General features: G+C 35.2%; 1 protein-coding gene and 1 long non-coding RNA gene across 2 annotated transcripts; both read left to right on the top strand.

Annotated features, from left to right (window-relative positions):
• Positions 1-14565: 14565 nt before the first annotated feature.
• LOC127861229 (uncharacterized) lies at positions 14566-16361 on the top strand. The gene is made up of 3 exons (XM_052399680.1): positions 14566-15531; positions 15861-15980; positions 16221-16361. Exons 1-3 carry the CDS (start codon positions 14566-14568, stop codon positions 16359-16361), a joined length of 1227 nt encoding a protein of 408 aa, XP_052255640.1.
• A 172-nt stretch (positions 16362-16533) lies between these two features.
• On the top strand, positions 16534-17119 carry LOC127858128 (uncharacterized). Its single transcript, XR_008038768.1, has 2 exons — positions 16534-16644; positions 16990-17119. It is a non-coding gene; the product is annotated as an uncharacterized LOC127858128 (long non-coding RNA).
• The last annotated feature ends 646 nt before the right edge of the window (positions 17120-17765 follow it).

The raw sequence follows: 17765 nt of genomic DNA, 5'->3' as shown, positions 1-17765 counted from the left end.
TCTCGTTTAACACATGTCCTGTAAGTCCAAACTTCCACAGTGTTATGCATATTTTGCGCCCAAAAACTTACATGTACACAGGTCAATGACGTAACGATTCCAAATAAAGATACATAAGTCTGTTTCATGGTTTAAATATAGTCTGATCCATTGTGTTATAGAGGCACAAGACAGGGAATTCGCAATACAAAGAATTATTTGTCTTGCTACATTTTTATAATAAGATGTATCATTCTATTTGAATGATTTAGTACACCGGAACGTCTAGAATTTAATTTCATACTTTTTATTCTATTTAATCATATTACAGGTGTATTCACCAGCATAAATGCCACATGGCCTGGAAGTACCCATGATGCGCATGTATTGAGAACCTCGGCACTTTCTGATTATTTTGAGGCCCAACATCATGGTAAGTGCATATTTTAAAATGGATTGATTAATTTTTACTGCGATTTCATTTATTTGTGTGCGTGCTCCTGTTTCGTATTTATAAATTTATAATTATAAAAGGTTATTGTAACATAATGGTTGTGCAAATAAATTATGTATATTTAGAAGTGGATTATTCTGTAATTGTTGTTAAATTGTTGTGTTCCAAGGTTTGGAAGATGGAATTGTGTTGGGGGACACTGCCTACCCAAGCAGGAAGTTTCTCATGACGCTTTACCTGCATCCTGGTGAGTGCAACTCTGTTTAACACCTTATCTATTTACTGGACTTTACATTGTAATTAATCTTTTCTTATAAAACATGTCTTAGTTCATTTTGATGTTAATGTTTGAAATAAATATTATAACTATTGAATATACACCGGCATCCCCACAACAACAGATGTACAACGACGCCCATGCGAAGACGAGAAATGTGATTGAAAGAGCGTTCGGTGTACTCACTGGGGGCTGACGAGGTCAAAGCGTAGTCCGTTTCGCTACGACGTCAAGTATATGTTTTACTACGAAAATATTGTAATATAAATACACATGACATCGAGAACGGATTAGTCGAACATTGTGTTTAAAACATGTAAGATTATGATTTTGTAATAGCAAAACTCTGAATTTAAGCACAATGTCATTTCATAGGTCTGTTACATCAAATTATAATCCAAGATGTGTCTGGTTTATGCGGTTAAACATGAAATATACCGCTGATTTATCAAACCGAAGTCAAGTTTCACTTAAAAAAATGCAATTAAGGTTTACAACTGTGTTTTATTGACACAATTTTACAATTTCCATATTGATCTATGTATTGTTAAGCCACTGGTGTGTTTAGAAATGTGTAGGGTGACCCAGTTATCAGAAATAAAGGCTAAATATTATTATAAGGCATGATCATGTCTCTGACAGTATACGTATATGCCTCGCTACGACAACACTTTAGCGTGCATGCGTTTCTCACAGAAGACGTATTGGTTATCTCTCAAAGGCAAAATAAACAAAAAAAATAATTTTAATACAGAGTCATGGAGTGGCTGGATATTTCCTTTGAGACAGAGGTAGTAACAACGGCACAACATGATCCGAAGCGCACAGTCGACATGGTAATGCACATTATTATGATATAATTACATTCACGACTAGGCCAAAGGAAACGATTAAAATCGAAAATCCATATATAAGATGACAGTTGAGAGTCGAGAACCTAATGTCGTCGGTCTCAATAAAAATGACGCATCTTCACCTTTTGACAATCCCTTATACGTTCATTTTGATAGAGACCGACGATAGGTTTTCAGCATACGGTACTCTTTAACAAATGACATTCGATTCTCGTTATCCCCAACTCGCTTATCTCAAAACTCTGCTTATGTCAAAGTAAATCCCATGTCCCAACTTCGATCATTATTTATTCTTTATTTTGATTTTTACATTGTATATATCAAAGCGATGTTCTTGAAAATCGGTTATCGTCAACTAATTTTGAGGTGAAGTTCATGTTCGTATACATGATTGTACCTGTAAAATCCACACCTGTAACAGCCGTAAGGTGTGGAAAGTAGGACCCCAATGGCACAAATCCGCAATTGCATAATCAATATATTGTTGTAAAGGTACAGTATAACTATTGTTTACGCCATGTTTTGATGCATATACACCTATAAATAAACAATAATTGATTCATTGATTGATAAATTGTTACGACTTCATTAGTGTGTTCTTCTTACTGTTCCATAGTCATTGTTTATCAATGCAGGGAATTAAAATAATAGGATGTCTTCTCTTCTTTGATACATTATTATTACATTTGCATTAAAAGTAAAAATAAAAATATAAATTGCCATTAAAGGTTTCATTATGGCCAAATCCGATACTCTCTTCACCATAGTCGAATAAGCCTAATTTGTAAATACATGAATATCATTAAGATATATAAAAAGTAGATGTATTATTATATAAATAATTTAAATATTCATAAACGTAATACCCCTAATGGAGCCTCACGTGCATAGGAAAACTTATGTCGAAGTCGTGGTGATGTCATACACATGACCATGTAATAATTTATCAACAAACGCATAAAATCTCTGAATATAAGTTAAGTTGCAAGAAAATATGGTAACAATACGATTAGTTTGTAAATTCCTCATTTATCGTTCTCATTCAAGGCATTTGCGTACATGGTATTACTTCTTAAAGCGGGTATATACGATATTTATATGTGTTTAATTGTAATATAATGATAAAATATGTTACAATAACACAAAATAGGCAAGAAAAAATATACATTAAAGCCGAATTTCATCAAATGGAGCAAATACAAATTAGCGCCCGAGCCGATTGTGACGTACATATTTTCCTACAATAACCGAAGCATTCGTCTTTGTATTAGGATCGGAGTTAGTGTTCGTGTGTCGTATGAATAGATATCGTTGCAGGATTTCAAATAAACCGTTAAACTGAGTTTAGATTCACATCGTACATGTATGGTATACATGCTGGCGAATTCGGCTGTACAGCCGTTTTCAATTTCAGAATTAAATATCTGGCTTATTTTGCATTTTTCGACACATGTTCTTTTTAACTTTTTATTTTAATTTATATTGAAATATATATATAATAAGTTTTGTACACATTTTATATAAATTCGTACATATTTGACAAAATCGTATATACCCGCTTTAAGTGCCATTTGACCTACGAAAACATGAACTGTTCCAAAATACTACACAATCTAAAAATACTATGCATAGAAGCGTGTAATACTTTTATCAGTGACAGCGAAAATGTGGCACGGAATGAGTTTTGTTTCTTGACAAGGAAATTTAAATAAATGGAGTTAATTACCATCAAATTCAAGCAGGTCGACAAATCCTGTTGTTGCGCTGCGATCAGCATCTATAGAGAATAAAAATATGCAAGGTCTGGATTAAAATGGATTTATGGGAATATATTGAATGAAAGGTAAGAATAGTTTGACACATGTATATTATTGGCTGGCATAGAAAAAGTAGGCACTGGACAGTGTATGTTCTTTCAGTAGTTTATGATTTTAGGTGTTCAATATTTTGTGTTATATTAATAAATAAGTAACGTCTGCAGTGGAGATTTCATAATCAATATGTCTTTAAAATAATTTAGAACACTGGTTTTGACATACCGATGGTGGTTTCCGAAGCAGAGGCTCCCGGTATGCAACTGAACGATGGTGTGTCCTTCATAGTATCTGAGTATCTATGATGGATATTGTTACAGTGTCGGGGGCCTTCATAGGTTGTCCACCCCCCGTCTTCCGGGCGTTTTGTCTCTCCAGTGTAGCACTCGCCTTGCCCACCATTTTCCGGTATTTTTCTAAATAAATAAGGTGAAATAAGATTACTGTTAATTTAATACTATTCTTTTCAATTATATTTTTGGAACTTATTTTCTTATTTATCAATGCAATACAATACAGTTAGTCACATGCGCAATGGAAACTTGTCAGCTATTTACGAAAAAGGCAAATTCTGAAAATGATCGAATAACATAAAAGCATTTTTTTTTTAATATACATACTCTCTATATAATAGTCTCTATAAATAATATACGCATTTTTTGTCTCATACGGCGCTATGATTGTATGCGCATGGACTTTTGCGTATGGAATACTAGCAATCAACTATCTAATGTATCTGTTAAGTATACATAGATAAATAAATATAAGTATCACACATTAACGAATGACTGATAATAAATATGTTGATATTCGCATACCTTTCACTTCATCAATCGTGCGACATGCACGACCACAGGCATTAACTTTTATGCGTAATCTCTCCCCACGCATCGTCCTGCATTCTTTTTTTTTGTGACAGGGGTTGAGCCTGTTGTGTCTGGCCTGCTGGAGTGTTGTGGCGTGTGACCTGCCGGAAGCGCGGGAAGGAGCATGGGCAGACGGAGTAGAAGCCGAACAAAGAAAGATGATTGTTGAAATTAGCTGTTGCATTATAATCATTAAAGTATTGTTATATCTTGATCTGTGTGTTTTATTAGTACGCGGAAGTCAAATCACAGTATTTACAACAAGCCACTTGAAAACTTTTTCGATAAAGCGTTATCGAATTTTAAAACCCCTTCACGGATGATTGCCATTTCCTCGTACGAAAAATTGACCGATCTTTTTTATTCGTATCGTTTCGGCCATTGTAAAACTGTTGTCGTCTGAAATGACACTTTCCGCGAAACTGTCTTTACCGGAACAAGATAAAATGTGCATTGTGGGTTATTTTTGTTTGGCTAACTTTAACCAATTCGGATAAAGATATCCAATGCGACTTGCACTTTTATACAATAGGATAACCGCATTGAATAACATATCCAAACACGGATAAATTTAACCAAAGGTTATCTTTTGGATTGGCTAAAGTTATCCATATTCATACAATTGGCTGCTGGTAGACATACCCAGTAAAATTGTATTACCGAATAAACTGATATGACTTTTTTCAAGTTATGTAATATACCAGTCGTAATATTTTAATCAATATAAACTAATAATTATAAAGCTGTACTTTAGACTCATTTAAAACATATGTAAACATATAACACAATTATACATGTACATCACAACACAGAGCTATAGCTTACTCAGTTGAGGACTGGAATGACACTATAAACAACAGCTCATCAACACTGTCAATACCCTCAATCTCTCAGTGCAAGTTGTCAGCAATTAAAATTGCATCAGAGTGCACAGAAAAAATGTAATAGTGATGATGTAATTAAAAGGGCTGCAACGGATATCCGAAATTCGCGGATCCAAATGAGGATTCGCGGGTCTAACCGTGATTGGTAAAATCAGTTTCGAATCCGGATCTTATTTGAGTTTAACCTTTCATTTGTGGTAATTGTTTCTTTCGCCCTGATACTTTGACTGGTACGTAGTTTGTCACGATTATCGCTGTTTTTGGACAAAAATACTACACAGTCTACTTTCGTTTTCGATGGTGCTAAATGGCGTAGAAGAACATTCACGATGCACTTAAACAATTAAAATCCTCGGTGTAGAAGCATTTCTTTTTTTCTCAGCATACTAATTCTGGCTTATAAGTGGTCGTTACAAAGTATTTTATTGACACTTATTGCATATTGCGTGTGATGCGTTTAGTGCTTGTAAAAATACAGCTTTATTCATATTATTTCTGACTGACATAGGTTTGTTTAATATGACAGTATTATTAATGTTTGTCGTTAAAATGCTTACAGTTTTTCGTGTTTGTGCGATTTTGAGAAATTTGGAATCTGGACCCGGGTATACAAGTTTGTTCGAACAACGTAAGTCCTTTTTTAGCTCACCTGAGCGATAGCTCGGGGTGAGCTATTGTGATCACTCAGCGTCCGTCCGTCCGTCTGTCTGTCTGTCTGTCTGTAAACAATTTGTAAACATCTTCTTCTACTAAACCATTGAGCCAATTTCAACTAAATTTCATGTGGAGCATCCCTAGGTCATGGGACAAAAGAATTGTTAAAAAAAATTTGATCACATAACCAAGATGGCCGCCATGACCATATATGGTAAAAACCTTAAAAAATCTTCTTGTCAGAAACCGCTCATCAGATTTTCAAAAAATTTCACAGGGATGACCTTTGAAGGCTCCCCTAAAAAAGTTGTTCAAAGAAATTTGATTCGTCAAAAAACATGGCCGCAGGAGCTCGTTGAACTTTGCATGTTTATTCGTTTTTTGCCTATTTTGTGAAAACTTTCAAAAATCTTCCACATTTTTTGTCCGATCCTTTCCAAATTTGCACAGTGTCTTTATATCAATGAGGACACGAACCCTACAAAAAATGAGCATTATTAATCCATGAAGTACAGAATTACCTCCCCTTGAATTGAGAAAATGGTGTTTATGCAATAAAGTCCAAATTTTTCATCCAATTCTTTCCAAACTTGTAAGGATTAAGCATGGTTCAAACAAGGGAAACAACTACGGTTTATGCATGTTTTTTATTACAGATTTGCCTCCCTTTAATTCATTCAAAATCTCATTTTACAGCAGAGATTCCAAATCTGACCTGTAAATGAGCCCCATATTTACTGCCAGTGCTAGGTTACCTTTTCCCCATTTGATCATTCCTAAGTATTGGTCTTGTAATGCTGCTTCTGCTACTGCTACTGCTACTACTACTACTACTACAACTACTACTACTTCTACTACTACTACTAGTACTACCACTACTACTACTACTACTACTACTACTAGTAATACTACTACTACTACCACCACCACCACCACGTCTACTAATACTACTTCTACTGCCACTACTACTACTACTTTTACCACTACTACTACTACTACTACTACTACCACTACTACTACTACTTCTACTTCTACTACTACTACTACTACTACTACTACTACTTCTACTACTACTACTACTACTACTTCTACTACGACTACTACTACTACTACTACTACTACTTCTACTACTACTACAACTACGACTACTACTACTACTACTACACCACCACCACCATTCACATTCACACAATGGCTGCTACTACAACTTATAGCCCATATAGGGGGGCATGCATGTTTTACAAACAGCCCTTGTTTTTATGGGATTTTAACCACAACTGTTCATGTTTATCTCCGACACATATTTTTAGGTCACCTGTCATGAAGTGACACGGTGAGCTTATGTGATCGTGTGATGTCCGGCGTCCGTTGTGCGTGCATGCGTGTGTCCGTGCGTCCGTCCGTCAACAATTTGTTTGTGTAGACAGTAGAGGTCACAGTTTGCATCCAATCTTGATGAAATTTGGTCAAAATGTTTATCTTGATGAAATCCGGTTTGGGAATGTATTTGGGTCATCTGGGGTCAAAAACAAGGTCACTAGGTCAAATAATAGAACAACCTACTGTAGACAATAGAGGTCACAGTTTTCATCCAATCTATATGAAATTTGGTCAGAATGTTTATCTTGATGAAATCTGGGTTGGGATTTTATTTGGGTCATCTGGGGTCAAAAACTAGGTCACTAGGTCAAATAATAGAAAAACCTTGTGTAGACATAAGAGATCACAGTTTTCATCCAGCCTTTATGAAATTTGGTCAGAATTCTTGATGAAATCTGGGTGGGATTGTATTTGGGTCATCTGGGGTAAAAATCTAGGTCAAATAAATAGAAAAACCTTGTGTTGACAATAGAGGTCACAGTTTTCATCCAATATTTATGAACTGTGGTCAGAATGTTTATCTTGATGAAAACTGGATTGGGATTGTTTTTGGGTCATCTAGAGTCAGGAACTAGGTCACTAGGTCAAATCATAGAAATACATTGTGTAGACAATAGAGGTCATAGTTTTCATCTGATCTTAATGAGTCAGGTGAGCGATTCAGGGCCATCATGGCCCTCTTGTTTCATCTTTCATTTTGTTTTTGATGTCGTTATTTCTGCTTCGATTACTGCTGTTGCGGCTGCAGCTGCATCTACTAATGCTGCTAAAGTAGTATAAATATAAGTAGCTGTAAAGTTTTATAATAATAATAAAAGTTAATTACTTTTTTATAAGAATTATATAAGTTCTGGTGTTTCAAAACATAATTTTGGTTATAACAATATAAATTATAATTTTCTTTGCGTAGTTTTACTTTCAAATTAGGATTCGAACCGATATTCGATACCCGGGACTTTGGATTCAAATTCAGCACTAGTAATTAATCTGCCAATTATGAACATAAACATAAACATTACTGAGAGCCTTCATCTTTACAAAAATTGGAAAAGCCAAACATAAAAAAGGTTAAATGACCCACAGCATTGTATAAGGCCAACTGACCTTATGGAGAATAATAAGTAACTTATACTAACCTAAATCGTATATACCATCAATTTTAAAACACAAATCTAAGTTAAAAAAGAAAACAATCATGTCTACATGTTGACGAAGTCAAGTCTTATTTTCAACTGCTTCCTTGACCAATGAAAAGCCTCTAATTTGGTGGGATTATGAAGTGGCATGAGGTCAAGTAATTCACCTGGTGAAATACTGTAATCACAAGTATGGCCTTAGGGAAACAACTCAAAGTATTAAAACTCCAAAATCAAGCCAGTCACATTTTCTTCAAATATTTCAAGACTTGTAAGCAATTTATGACTGGTTGACTTCTTCCCTAATGTTGCTGGCCTACTTTTTCGGGGTGTATAACTGATCAACGACTTCCTTTTAATACGAAGTATCAACAGATGAGTTGCTCACTGATATCCACTTATTATCATGCTCGAGGAAGTCAAATTGTTGCACGAATGAGTGACTTGATATCAGATCAAGCAGTTGCGCAGGATCACTTATGTCAATGACAGGCTCAGAGCTCAATGGGGTAGCTATCAAAGTTTCTTCATAGTGAGCAATGGGTTGTGCCTGACTTCCAATCAACGAAATTTGAGATGTTGCAGACGTGTAAATGACAGGCTCAGAGATCAATGTGGTTGCTATCGAAGTTTTTTCATAGTGAGCAATGGGTTGTGCCTGACTTCCAATCAATCAACTTTGAGATGTGGAAGACGTGTCAATGACAGGCTCAGAGATCAATAGGGTTGCTATCAAAGTTTCTTCATAGTGAGCAATGGGTTGTGCCTGACTTCCAATCAACGAACTCCGAGTTGTGGAAAACGTGCAATGACAGGCTCGGAGCTCAATGGGGTTGCTATCAAAGTTTCTTCATTGTGAACAATTGGCTGTGCCTGACTTCCAATCAACGAACTTTGACATGTGAAAGAAGTAGGCTCAGCATGAATTGAATGAGAAGCCATCTGACTTGGAGTTTGGAGGTTGTGTTGGTGAATGCGGACATCGGTCGGCCTACTTGGGTCAAATGCTGTGATTGGTACGGCATGTTTGTTCAGGGGTACGATACCACATCCTGAAAACCCCCCAATGATGTTAGACAAGGTGACACTTTGTTCCCATGCAGCTTTCAACAACGCCGGAACTTGTCGACCATGTGAAATGCGTTGTCTTGCATGAAGGACGAACATGCTTAATTGAAGGCGCGCTTGAGAGGCCTGAAAACTGATCTGTCCAGAGGCGGAAGATAATGCGTGCAATCGGGAGTAAATATAAGGAGCGTGATTTTCTTTTGTCATATTAAATCGAATAAGAACATAGAAACGTAAGGTTCTGCATATAAACACATTTAACTGCAAACGTTTAAAAGATAAAACAAATGTATTAAACGTGGAAATGTAAAACAAAATAGTTTTTAAGTACCGGTGTTCAAATTCGCCCGCTTTGAAACTTTTGTCTTCAACTGTAAACGGAAGAACGCGCATGCACTTCACGTATGCGTATTTTTAACCTATCAACAGTGACGTCATCAGGCTTCTACCGACGCTGGCGCATGAAATCCATAATTTACGAGCGAAAAGTTTTAGCATGATACAATGGTCTATTTTATACTTCCACGTCATTGTATTCGAAGTGTTCGTATGTATACGTTCGTCCGACTTTACCCGGATTTCCCCCTACTTATAGCTTTTCGATTCTTGGGTAGTAAAAATGGCTACTTTGAATTTTCCTCAGGTTATCGGCGACACCTTCGGCGTCGACATACCTTCTGTTTCTCGGGTTATTACCGCTGTCGTTGACGCTATTTTCGGACTGAAGGACCGTTTCATTAAATTTCCAACCAGCGACGAATTACTTCTTCCGGGTTTTCGGGGATTTCCTTCCGTCATTGGTTGTATAGACGGAACCCACATCCGTCTTCTATCAACCGGGCAGCCCGAAAAAAAGCAGCGTCCGTCAACAGAAAACAGTTTCATTCAATCAACGTACAGGCAATTTGTTATTTTGAAACGGTACTGTGAGCCAATTAAAAGTATTGATCACAGGAAAAACTGCATTAATTTTTAAATCCATGAAATCTTATCCAAAACACGCAGTTGATATTTCATTATTTTGATGATGTTCACATTGCGAGTATTTCGTCTTAAAGTAGTTAACAATACGTCATAAAACGAAATAATCGCATCATTTATCAATATGAAATCATACTTTATAAACTTTAAAGTGATATAATGGACATCTAACAGTTTATAGGTGTTTATCGCAACCGTTGGTTATTTTTGGTGTTTTCACTCCGTATACAATTGTATTTGTTAATGCAACATCAACATACTAAAACAATATCCGAAAAGAAAACAATAATGCATTTGAATATCAACCGTACATTCATGTACGATGTGAATCTAAATTTAGTTTCAGTGCTGATTTGTTCATACGACACAAACTGACAAAGATACGATTGTGTTTTACGGATCATTTCGGCTTAGTTTAGGTGAGTCATGTAAAATATCGTATAAAACATATATTTTGTATAAACAACTGATAGCAAGATGAGTTGCAGATAATTGGTCAGTATCCACATTTTTACTAACTCCTTGGACCTGTTAATTCTTTTCAGCTCTTCAAGTCTCTATAACGCTCAAAATCAACGAAAATTTCGTTAAGTATTTCGTAAAAAAAAAGTTAAAACCTTACTGTAGCCAAAATTTCAACGCTAGATGTGGTATGATTACATAGATTTTTGTAGATACAAAATGCTCGTTTTTATTTATTTGTGGCCACAATTATTTCCCGCGAATATATCTTTTCATACGACACACGAACACCATGTTAGTGTTCATGTGTCGTATGAATAGATACAATAATAAAAACGAGCATTTTGTATGTACACATATCTATTTTAGCAGACCACATCTGGCGTTGAGATTTCGGAAATAGCCATAAAGAACACTGATCTTTAATTAGTTAAGTTCATTTTACGAACAATTGTACGAAATGTTCGTTGATTTTGAGTAGTAATGTTACTTTAACAGTGAAAAATGCCCATAATATCAATTTAAACATAAATTATTGCTGTCCATGTGCACATCTACGTTTATTTAAATCCGGTTTTTTTTCCTAAAAAAATGCGAAAGTACCTACGACTTAACGTGTGAAAACTGAATAAATCCACTTAGTTTTCTCTGAATGCATATACATATTCACACAGTTCGTGTACACTATAATTTTGGACATTGAGGTTCCCTACGGGGTATTTACTGCAAAAGCTTTAATTTACCCATGGTCACATACAAGTGCACGTGAGGCAATATAAGGAAAGGACACTAAACATTATATTAAATCTACTAGAATTAAATTTCTTAGCATAATGAAAGAAAATAACAACCCTTATTCAATTAAAAATAATTAAGATACACTGATTAAATTGTTTAGCTCATTTTTATGCTCCCCCAAAATTTTTGGAGTGAGCATATAGTCGCCGCTTTGTCTGTCCGTGCGTGTGTCCGTTTGTCCGTGCACAATTTTTGTCCGGGCTATTTCTCATCAATTAATGAACAGCATTCGATTAAACTTCATGGGAAGCTTCACTACCAAGAGGAGATGTGCGTCAGTCAATATATAAAATATGTACATCATATGTCCCTGAAATAGTATGAGAGTTTCCACACACAAATATATTTCAAAACGCTCTTTGAATCATGATACTAATCATTGCTGCGTGAAAATCATCCCTGATTGAAATAGCTGAGATACTTGAACATTATGGAGCCTCTTATTATCTTAATAGAATTGTGCAGTTCTTCGAAACCCTATGTCCCGCTCTGTATGTATAGAAATTGATGTCATCTTTCTAATATCTCAAGCATGCTATTTTAATTTCAATTTATGCTCAGAAGTATATAAATAGACCGCCATAAACCAAAATAAAACAAACTTGATCAAAACTTTACTCTTATATTGCAATTGAGCTGTTTAAATGCCGTCCCTATTTTTTATTTTTCCGTGTCATTACCGTTACTTCTTTGTTGACTTGTGGAAATGTGCTGATTACTTCCCCTAAACAGCACTTCTTTACGTGACGTCATCAGTTAAAACGCGGGTATTTTTTAATGAGGAAAAATGCTGGTTCTATAGCGGACGAAATAGAGGAAATAATCAAAGGTTAGTATGATGGTATTGGACGTGCATCTTTGTAAAGTCATTATCGTACGTCAGTTTTTGTATATTTATTAAAAGATTATGTCGACTTTGACCTTCAAAATACATAACATGTGTGTGTTAAGATCAGATGAAATAAACATAAGGCGCCATTTTGGTTTATGACGTGGCACATTTGGTGAATCTGTATATAATTTTCATTACCGTTACGATCATTACCGTTACCTATTTTTTTGCAGTACAGCGTAACGGTGATGATTGATAGTGTAACGGTAATGATTGATATAATAATAAAGGATATTTTCTATATATATGTTATATATAAGTTACAAAATAGAATATAAAATATTAATTGAAATTTTTTTTTTAATAATAACCAATTTGCGAGTCACCGAGTCATTTTTAAACAAACACAAAGCAATTTTATGCAGACGATCATAAATGAGGTGTGCTCTGTGAAAAGGGGGTTTAATGCATATGCGTAAAGTGTCGTCACAGATTAGCCTGTGAAGACTGAACAGGCTAATCCCGAACGACATTGTCCGGCTTAAGTGGATTTTTGCTAACAAGAGAATTATTTGAAACGAAAAATATAAAAGCGGAGAGTGTCGTCCACGATTAGCTTGTGCGAACTGCATAGGCTAATCTGGCTAATCTGGCACGACCATTTACGAACATGCAATGAACCACTTTTCAAAGAGCATGGCTCATTAACGATTTAACAAAACAAAGCAAAACAAAGCAAACTCATGTTGTGAATTTGATTTACACAAGATAAATATAAACCGCAAATGCAATGAAGTTGATGACACGATGTCAGTATGTAAATAGCACTTGTTTTTGAGACTGTTTACTCCTTCTTTATTTTTACTACTTCAAGACGTTCTGATGTACATTGACTCTAACAGGCATTTTTATAACCATTTAACTTACACATTGTAATATGAGACATTTTCAAAAACAACTGTTAATGAAACAAAATGAGAGCAAAGTTGTTGAAAAAATACTTAAAAAGTTTTCATTTGACGTGCTAGTAACTTGAATAATTCCATCTTTGTTTGTGTTAAGCAGCTCAAAAATAGTACATTTTATAGGGATTTACAAAGATGGCTATGTCAGCAAAGGAAAGAATGGCAAGATGGCGGGCTAAACAAAGGGCAGATAGAGCAAGCCACGAGCTTTACAAGCAGAGAGAAAGAGAACGAAATCAACAAAGAAAAGAGACAGGCCAGTTCAAATCCGTTGAAAATATGACGCCAAGAGAAAAACGCCAAGTAAGAAAGAGATGGCGCCAAAACTCCAGAGAATACAGAGAAAGAAAGAAGACATCTGCACACATCCTAACACCCCCAACATCTCCTAATACCAATTATGAAGAGAATCCAAATCCTATACCAGAAGATAACCGACGCTCCCTGTCAATGAGAAGAAGTCTGGCCAGGAAACGGAAGAATCAGAAGGCTAAATGTTACCGACAAAATGCAAAGCTAGTTATTAAATTAAAATGTCAGCAACGTCTAACCGAAAGATACAAAAAAAGATATAACCGTCTGAAGAGAAAAGTAAATGATGTAAACAATGATGGCAATCATGATCAAGATACAAACCAGTTGTCAGGAAAGGCATACTTCTTGTATAAAAGCATGATAAATAACATTAGGCGCAGATACACTACCGCTAAATCAAATAAAGAGAGGCGTTTTATTGCAAGTCTAGTAGCCAGAAAACGCATATTAAAGCAATATGGTCTAATCACATTTGTTAAGTCAATGCTTTCCATGTCAAGGTGACATCTACAAAAGAAACCACTGAGAAAACCAAATGTCAAGAGTTTGCAAATGAAGTCAGACGTAAAATCCTTTTATGAAAGAGATGACGTATCACAGCTTACAGCCGACAAGAAGTCAACAATAACAAGGAACAAGGACAAAAGACAAATCCGCCTCTTAAGTGACGATCTAAAAAAAATACACTTAAAATACATCAGTGAAAAGAACACAATATCATACACATTGTTCTGTCAGCTTCGCCCGTTTTGGGTCATTAAACCTAGAGAGAAAGACCGCAAAACCTGTCTGTGCAGGATTCATGACAATATTCGTCTAAAACTGCATGCTGCTCATACAGTTGGAATGGTAAGAACAAAGGATGTCAACACTTTGGTCACAGAGATTGTTTGTGATGAAACAAACAAGTCGTGTATGTACAGAGAATGCACACAATGCAAAGATAAGGTTCCAAACTTTGACTACACCAATGATAATGGCGAACAGGTAAAATGGTTTGAGTGGAAGACTAGAAGGGAAGAAATAGTGGACAAGGGAAATGATAGATCTAGGACTGTAACAAAGACTGTAAAGGACCAAGATCAAGGTACAAGAGAAGTGTTGGCATCTGAAATAAATGCTGAAATGCAGAAAGCATGTAGGCACATATTTAACATTAGGAATCAATATAAAGCACTAAAATATTTAAGATCGAATTTGACACATGAAGAAATAATGGTTCACATTGACTTCTCTGAAAATTATGCATGCAAGTACTCAGACGAGATCCAGTCAATGCATTTTGGAGGCTCCAGAAATCAGCTTTCTCTCCATACGGGCGTTATTTATCTTCGAGATGAAGTGATCCCAATTTGCACTGTGTCCGATTTTCTGCGGCACGATCCCGCGGGTATTTGGGCTCATCTCACACCCATTTTGAAATATGTCACAGAAGATAGGAATCTCACAAGCATTCATTTCATAAGTGATGGGCCAACTACCCAATACCGCAATAAAAATAACATTTACTTGTGGGGACATAAGATCGCTGAGTACGGCTTCAAGAAATCTACTTGGAATTTCCTAGAAGCAGCACATGGGAAAGGTGCCGCTGATGGCGTCGGCGCTGCTGTTAAACGTGCAGCCGACCAACAGGTCATATTGAAAAAGAATGACATAACGTGTGCTAAGGACTTCTATCAGCTTTTATCTGGTGGTACATCTACATCCACAGTGAAAATGTTTCTGGTTGAAGAGAATGAACTCAAGAAAGTTGATGCTGAATTACCTAGTGACCTTCGTCCTATTCCAAGCACAATGAAAATCCACCAGGTATACGAGTGTATTTTAAACCCATTAATCTTTATGAAAATGCTCGTCACGTGTTACAGTTTAAATTTATTATTAGAATAATAAATACGATAACAAATAATAATAATAATCATAACAATCATAATCATAGTAATAATAATCATATTGATAAGGTATATAATTATAATGTATATCTAATTAAAATATATTGAATAACAATATTTATAAAATTGACGATAATAATAAAAAGTAATCATTATTATAATGTAATTAAAATTCATATTATAATTAAAAAATAGAATGATGAATAATAATCTAAAAAATCTGTCACACTTTTTTTCACATTTCAGATGATCATTGAGGGTCCGGATTCATTCGCTACGAAAGTGGTGTCATGTTTCTGTAAGCATCCAACAACGTTATTGTGTGACTGTTATCAGCCAGATACTCACCAGTTGCCCCCGAGAAAGGTTGGTTCCGTATTATTAGAATATAATAATCATATAAACATTTCTTAAGTTACGACAATTAACTGATGGTATTGGAACTATGACAATGTTAGGCGATTATAAACTGCAATTTTAATATAAACCCATTACTAGAAGGGGGCTGCAAAACCTGTCAAATAATATTTGTTTTCCGAATTAAAGCTTAGTTAAATTCAACCGTTTCAAAAGATGAAAACTTTAAATCTGATTTTCTGATTTCAGTTGCCAGCAGACGATGAAGGAAAGCAATTGAAACAAGCTACTGAAGAGACGTCTAAGGTAAAGACGTCTATGGTAGAAAAGGCAAGTTCCATTCAAAATTACATGTGTGTGGCCTTTCTAAAAACATGCGCTGTTTACTAATACAAATTAAGTTTTAAGCATTTTTGTAAAAAGTATAACCCGTATTAATGTGTAGCAAACATTTGTAATTACTTTCCTAGGACGTCAATTTTGCATGTCAATTACAATCAATATGCCATTTATTTGAGATTGTTTTACCATTTATTTTCAGGAGATAACAGTGCTGGAAAAAATTGTATGTGTAGAGGAATCTCTCGTTGGAGGATATGTGGTCGTAAACTATGATGGTATGCCATACCCTGGTGTTGTGCAAGCTGTCGCTGAAAATGATCTTGAAGTACAGGTTAGGCAATCTTTTTTTAAATATAAGAGGTTTATATTGTGAATAAAAAATATACTCATTTAAATCCGCAGGTCCCTAAAATATATATTTACTTCAACATTATAATGTCAATGGCATTTACTACATACTATATAATTTTATTGTATGACAATAACTTCATATTAGATCACCTTACAATTACGACCAAATCAAATCGTCTCCAAAATTTGTAAAACTTGACCATAACTGCTATTATCGCAAAAATATAAGTATTATTGACAGATCTAAAATCTAAATAAGAGAAATTCCATGCGTCTCCATTTTCATCAATCTGTTCTATAATAAATATGATATCGTTAATCTCAGGTTATGCACAGAATCGGCAGAAATCGCTTCTTCTGGCCGAGGATGGAAGATGTGCTGTGGTATAGCCAGGACAAAATTATAACACTGCTCCAAAAAGAACCAGAGCAAGTTACGTCAAGACACCGACAGATACCACCTCATCTGTGGATGTTAATTGAACAAGAACTCGGCCTTTAAATGGCATTAAAACAAAACTAACACTTTTGAGCAACCAATACTATACAACACAAATATCATATGTATTGGGTATAAACGAAATTAAATGTTACTAGGACATTTGTGTGATATTGGTCTTGTCAACCCTTGAAAAAAAACAAATTCGGCATCGTCTCATGTGGCATTTTGTTTTTAGGGTTATCAATATAAAGAAGTGAAACTCCAGCTGCTGGAGCAGTATTGAATTTTCATTAAAAACAATTAGTTGGTCCTTTATTTAAGGCAAGTGACCGATTGCCCAAACAGTACAAAACAGCACAATACAGCACAATACAAACCAACATAAACACAAAATATGAATAAAGCTGGGGTCACCGCCTTGGAACGGTCAATGCAAAGCATTGGGGGTTTAAACCTGGTTATAGAGCGCTCAACCTCACACTTGGCCCAGCAATATTCATAATACATTCAAGTGTAAATAAAATTTAACGTCATAGCATTGTAACTCAAATTAAACAATAATAAAAGGAAATTAAAACGCATTCAATTTAATTACTATTTAATTACTCAATTGCATTGAAGATACAAGAGTAACAGAATTACAACTTTTTGACGAACGA

The sequence above is a fragment of the Dreissena polymorpha genome, chromosome 1 (genome assembly GCF_020536995.1).
Source record: "Dreissena polymorpha isolate Duluth1 chromosome 1, UMN_Dpol_1.0, whole genome shotgun sequence".
Taxonomy (NCBI): domain Eukaryota; kingdom Metazoa; phylum Mollusca; class Bivalvia; order Myida; family Dreissenidae; genus Dreissena; species Dreissena polymorpha.
The sequence above is the reverse complement of the archived record's forward strand: the minus strand, read 5'-3'. Positions and strand labels throughout refer to the sequence as shown.

Coding starts and splice junctions, on each gene's coding strand:
- LOC127861229 (XM_052399680.1), top strand. CDS start 14,566: ATGGTAAGAACAAAGGATGTCAACACTTTGGTCACAGAGATTGTTTGT. Junction 15,532..15,860: donor GCACAATGAAAATCCACCAG/GTATACGAGTGT, acceptor TTCACATTTCAG/ATGATCATTGAGGGTCCGGA. Junction 15,981..16,220: donor ACCAGTTGCCCCCGAGAAAG/GTTGGTTCCGTA, acceptor TTCTGATTTCAG/TTGCCAGCAGACGATGAAGG.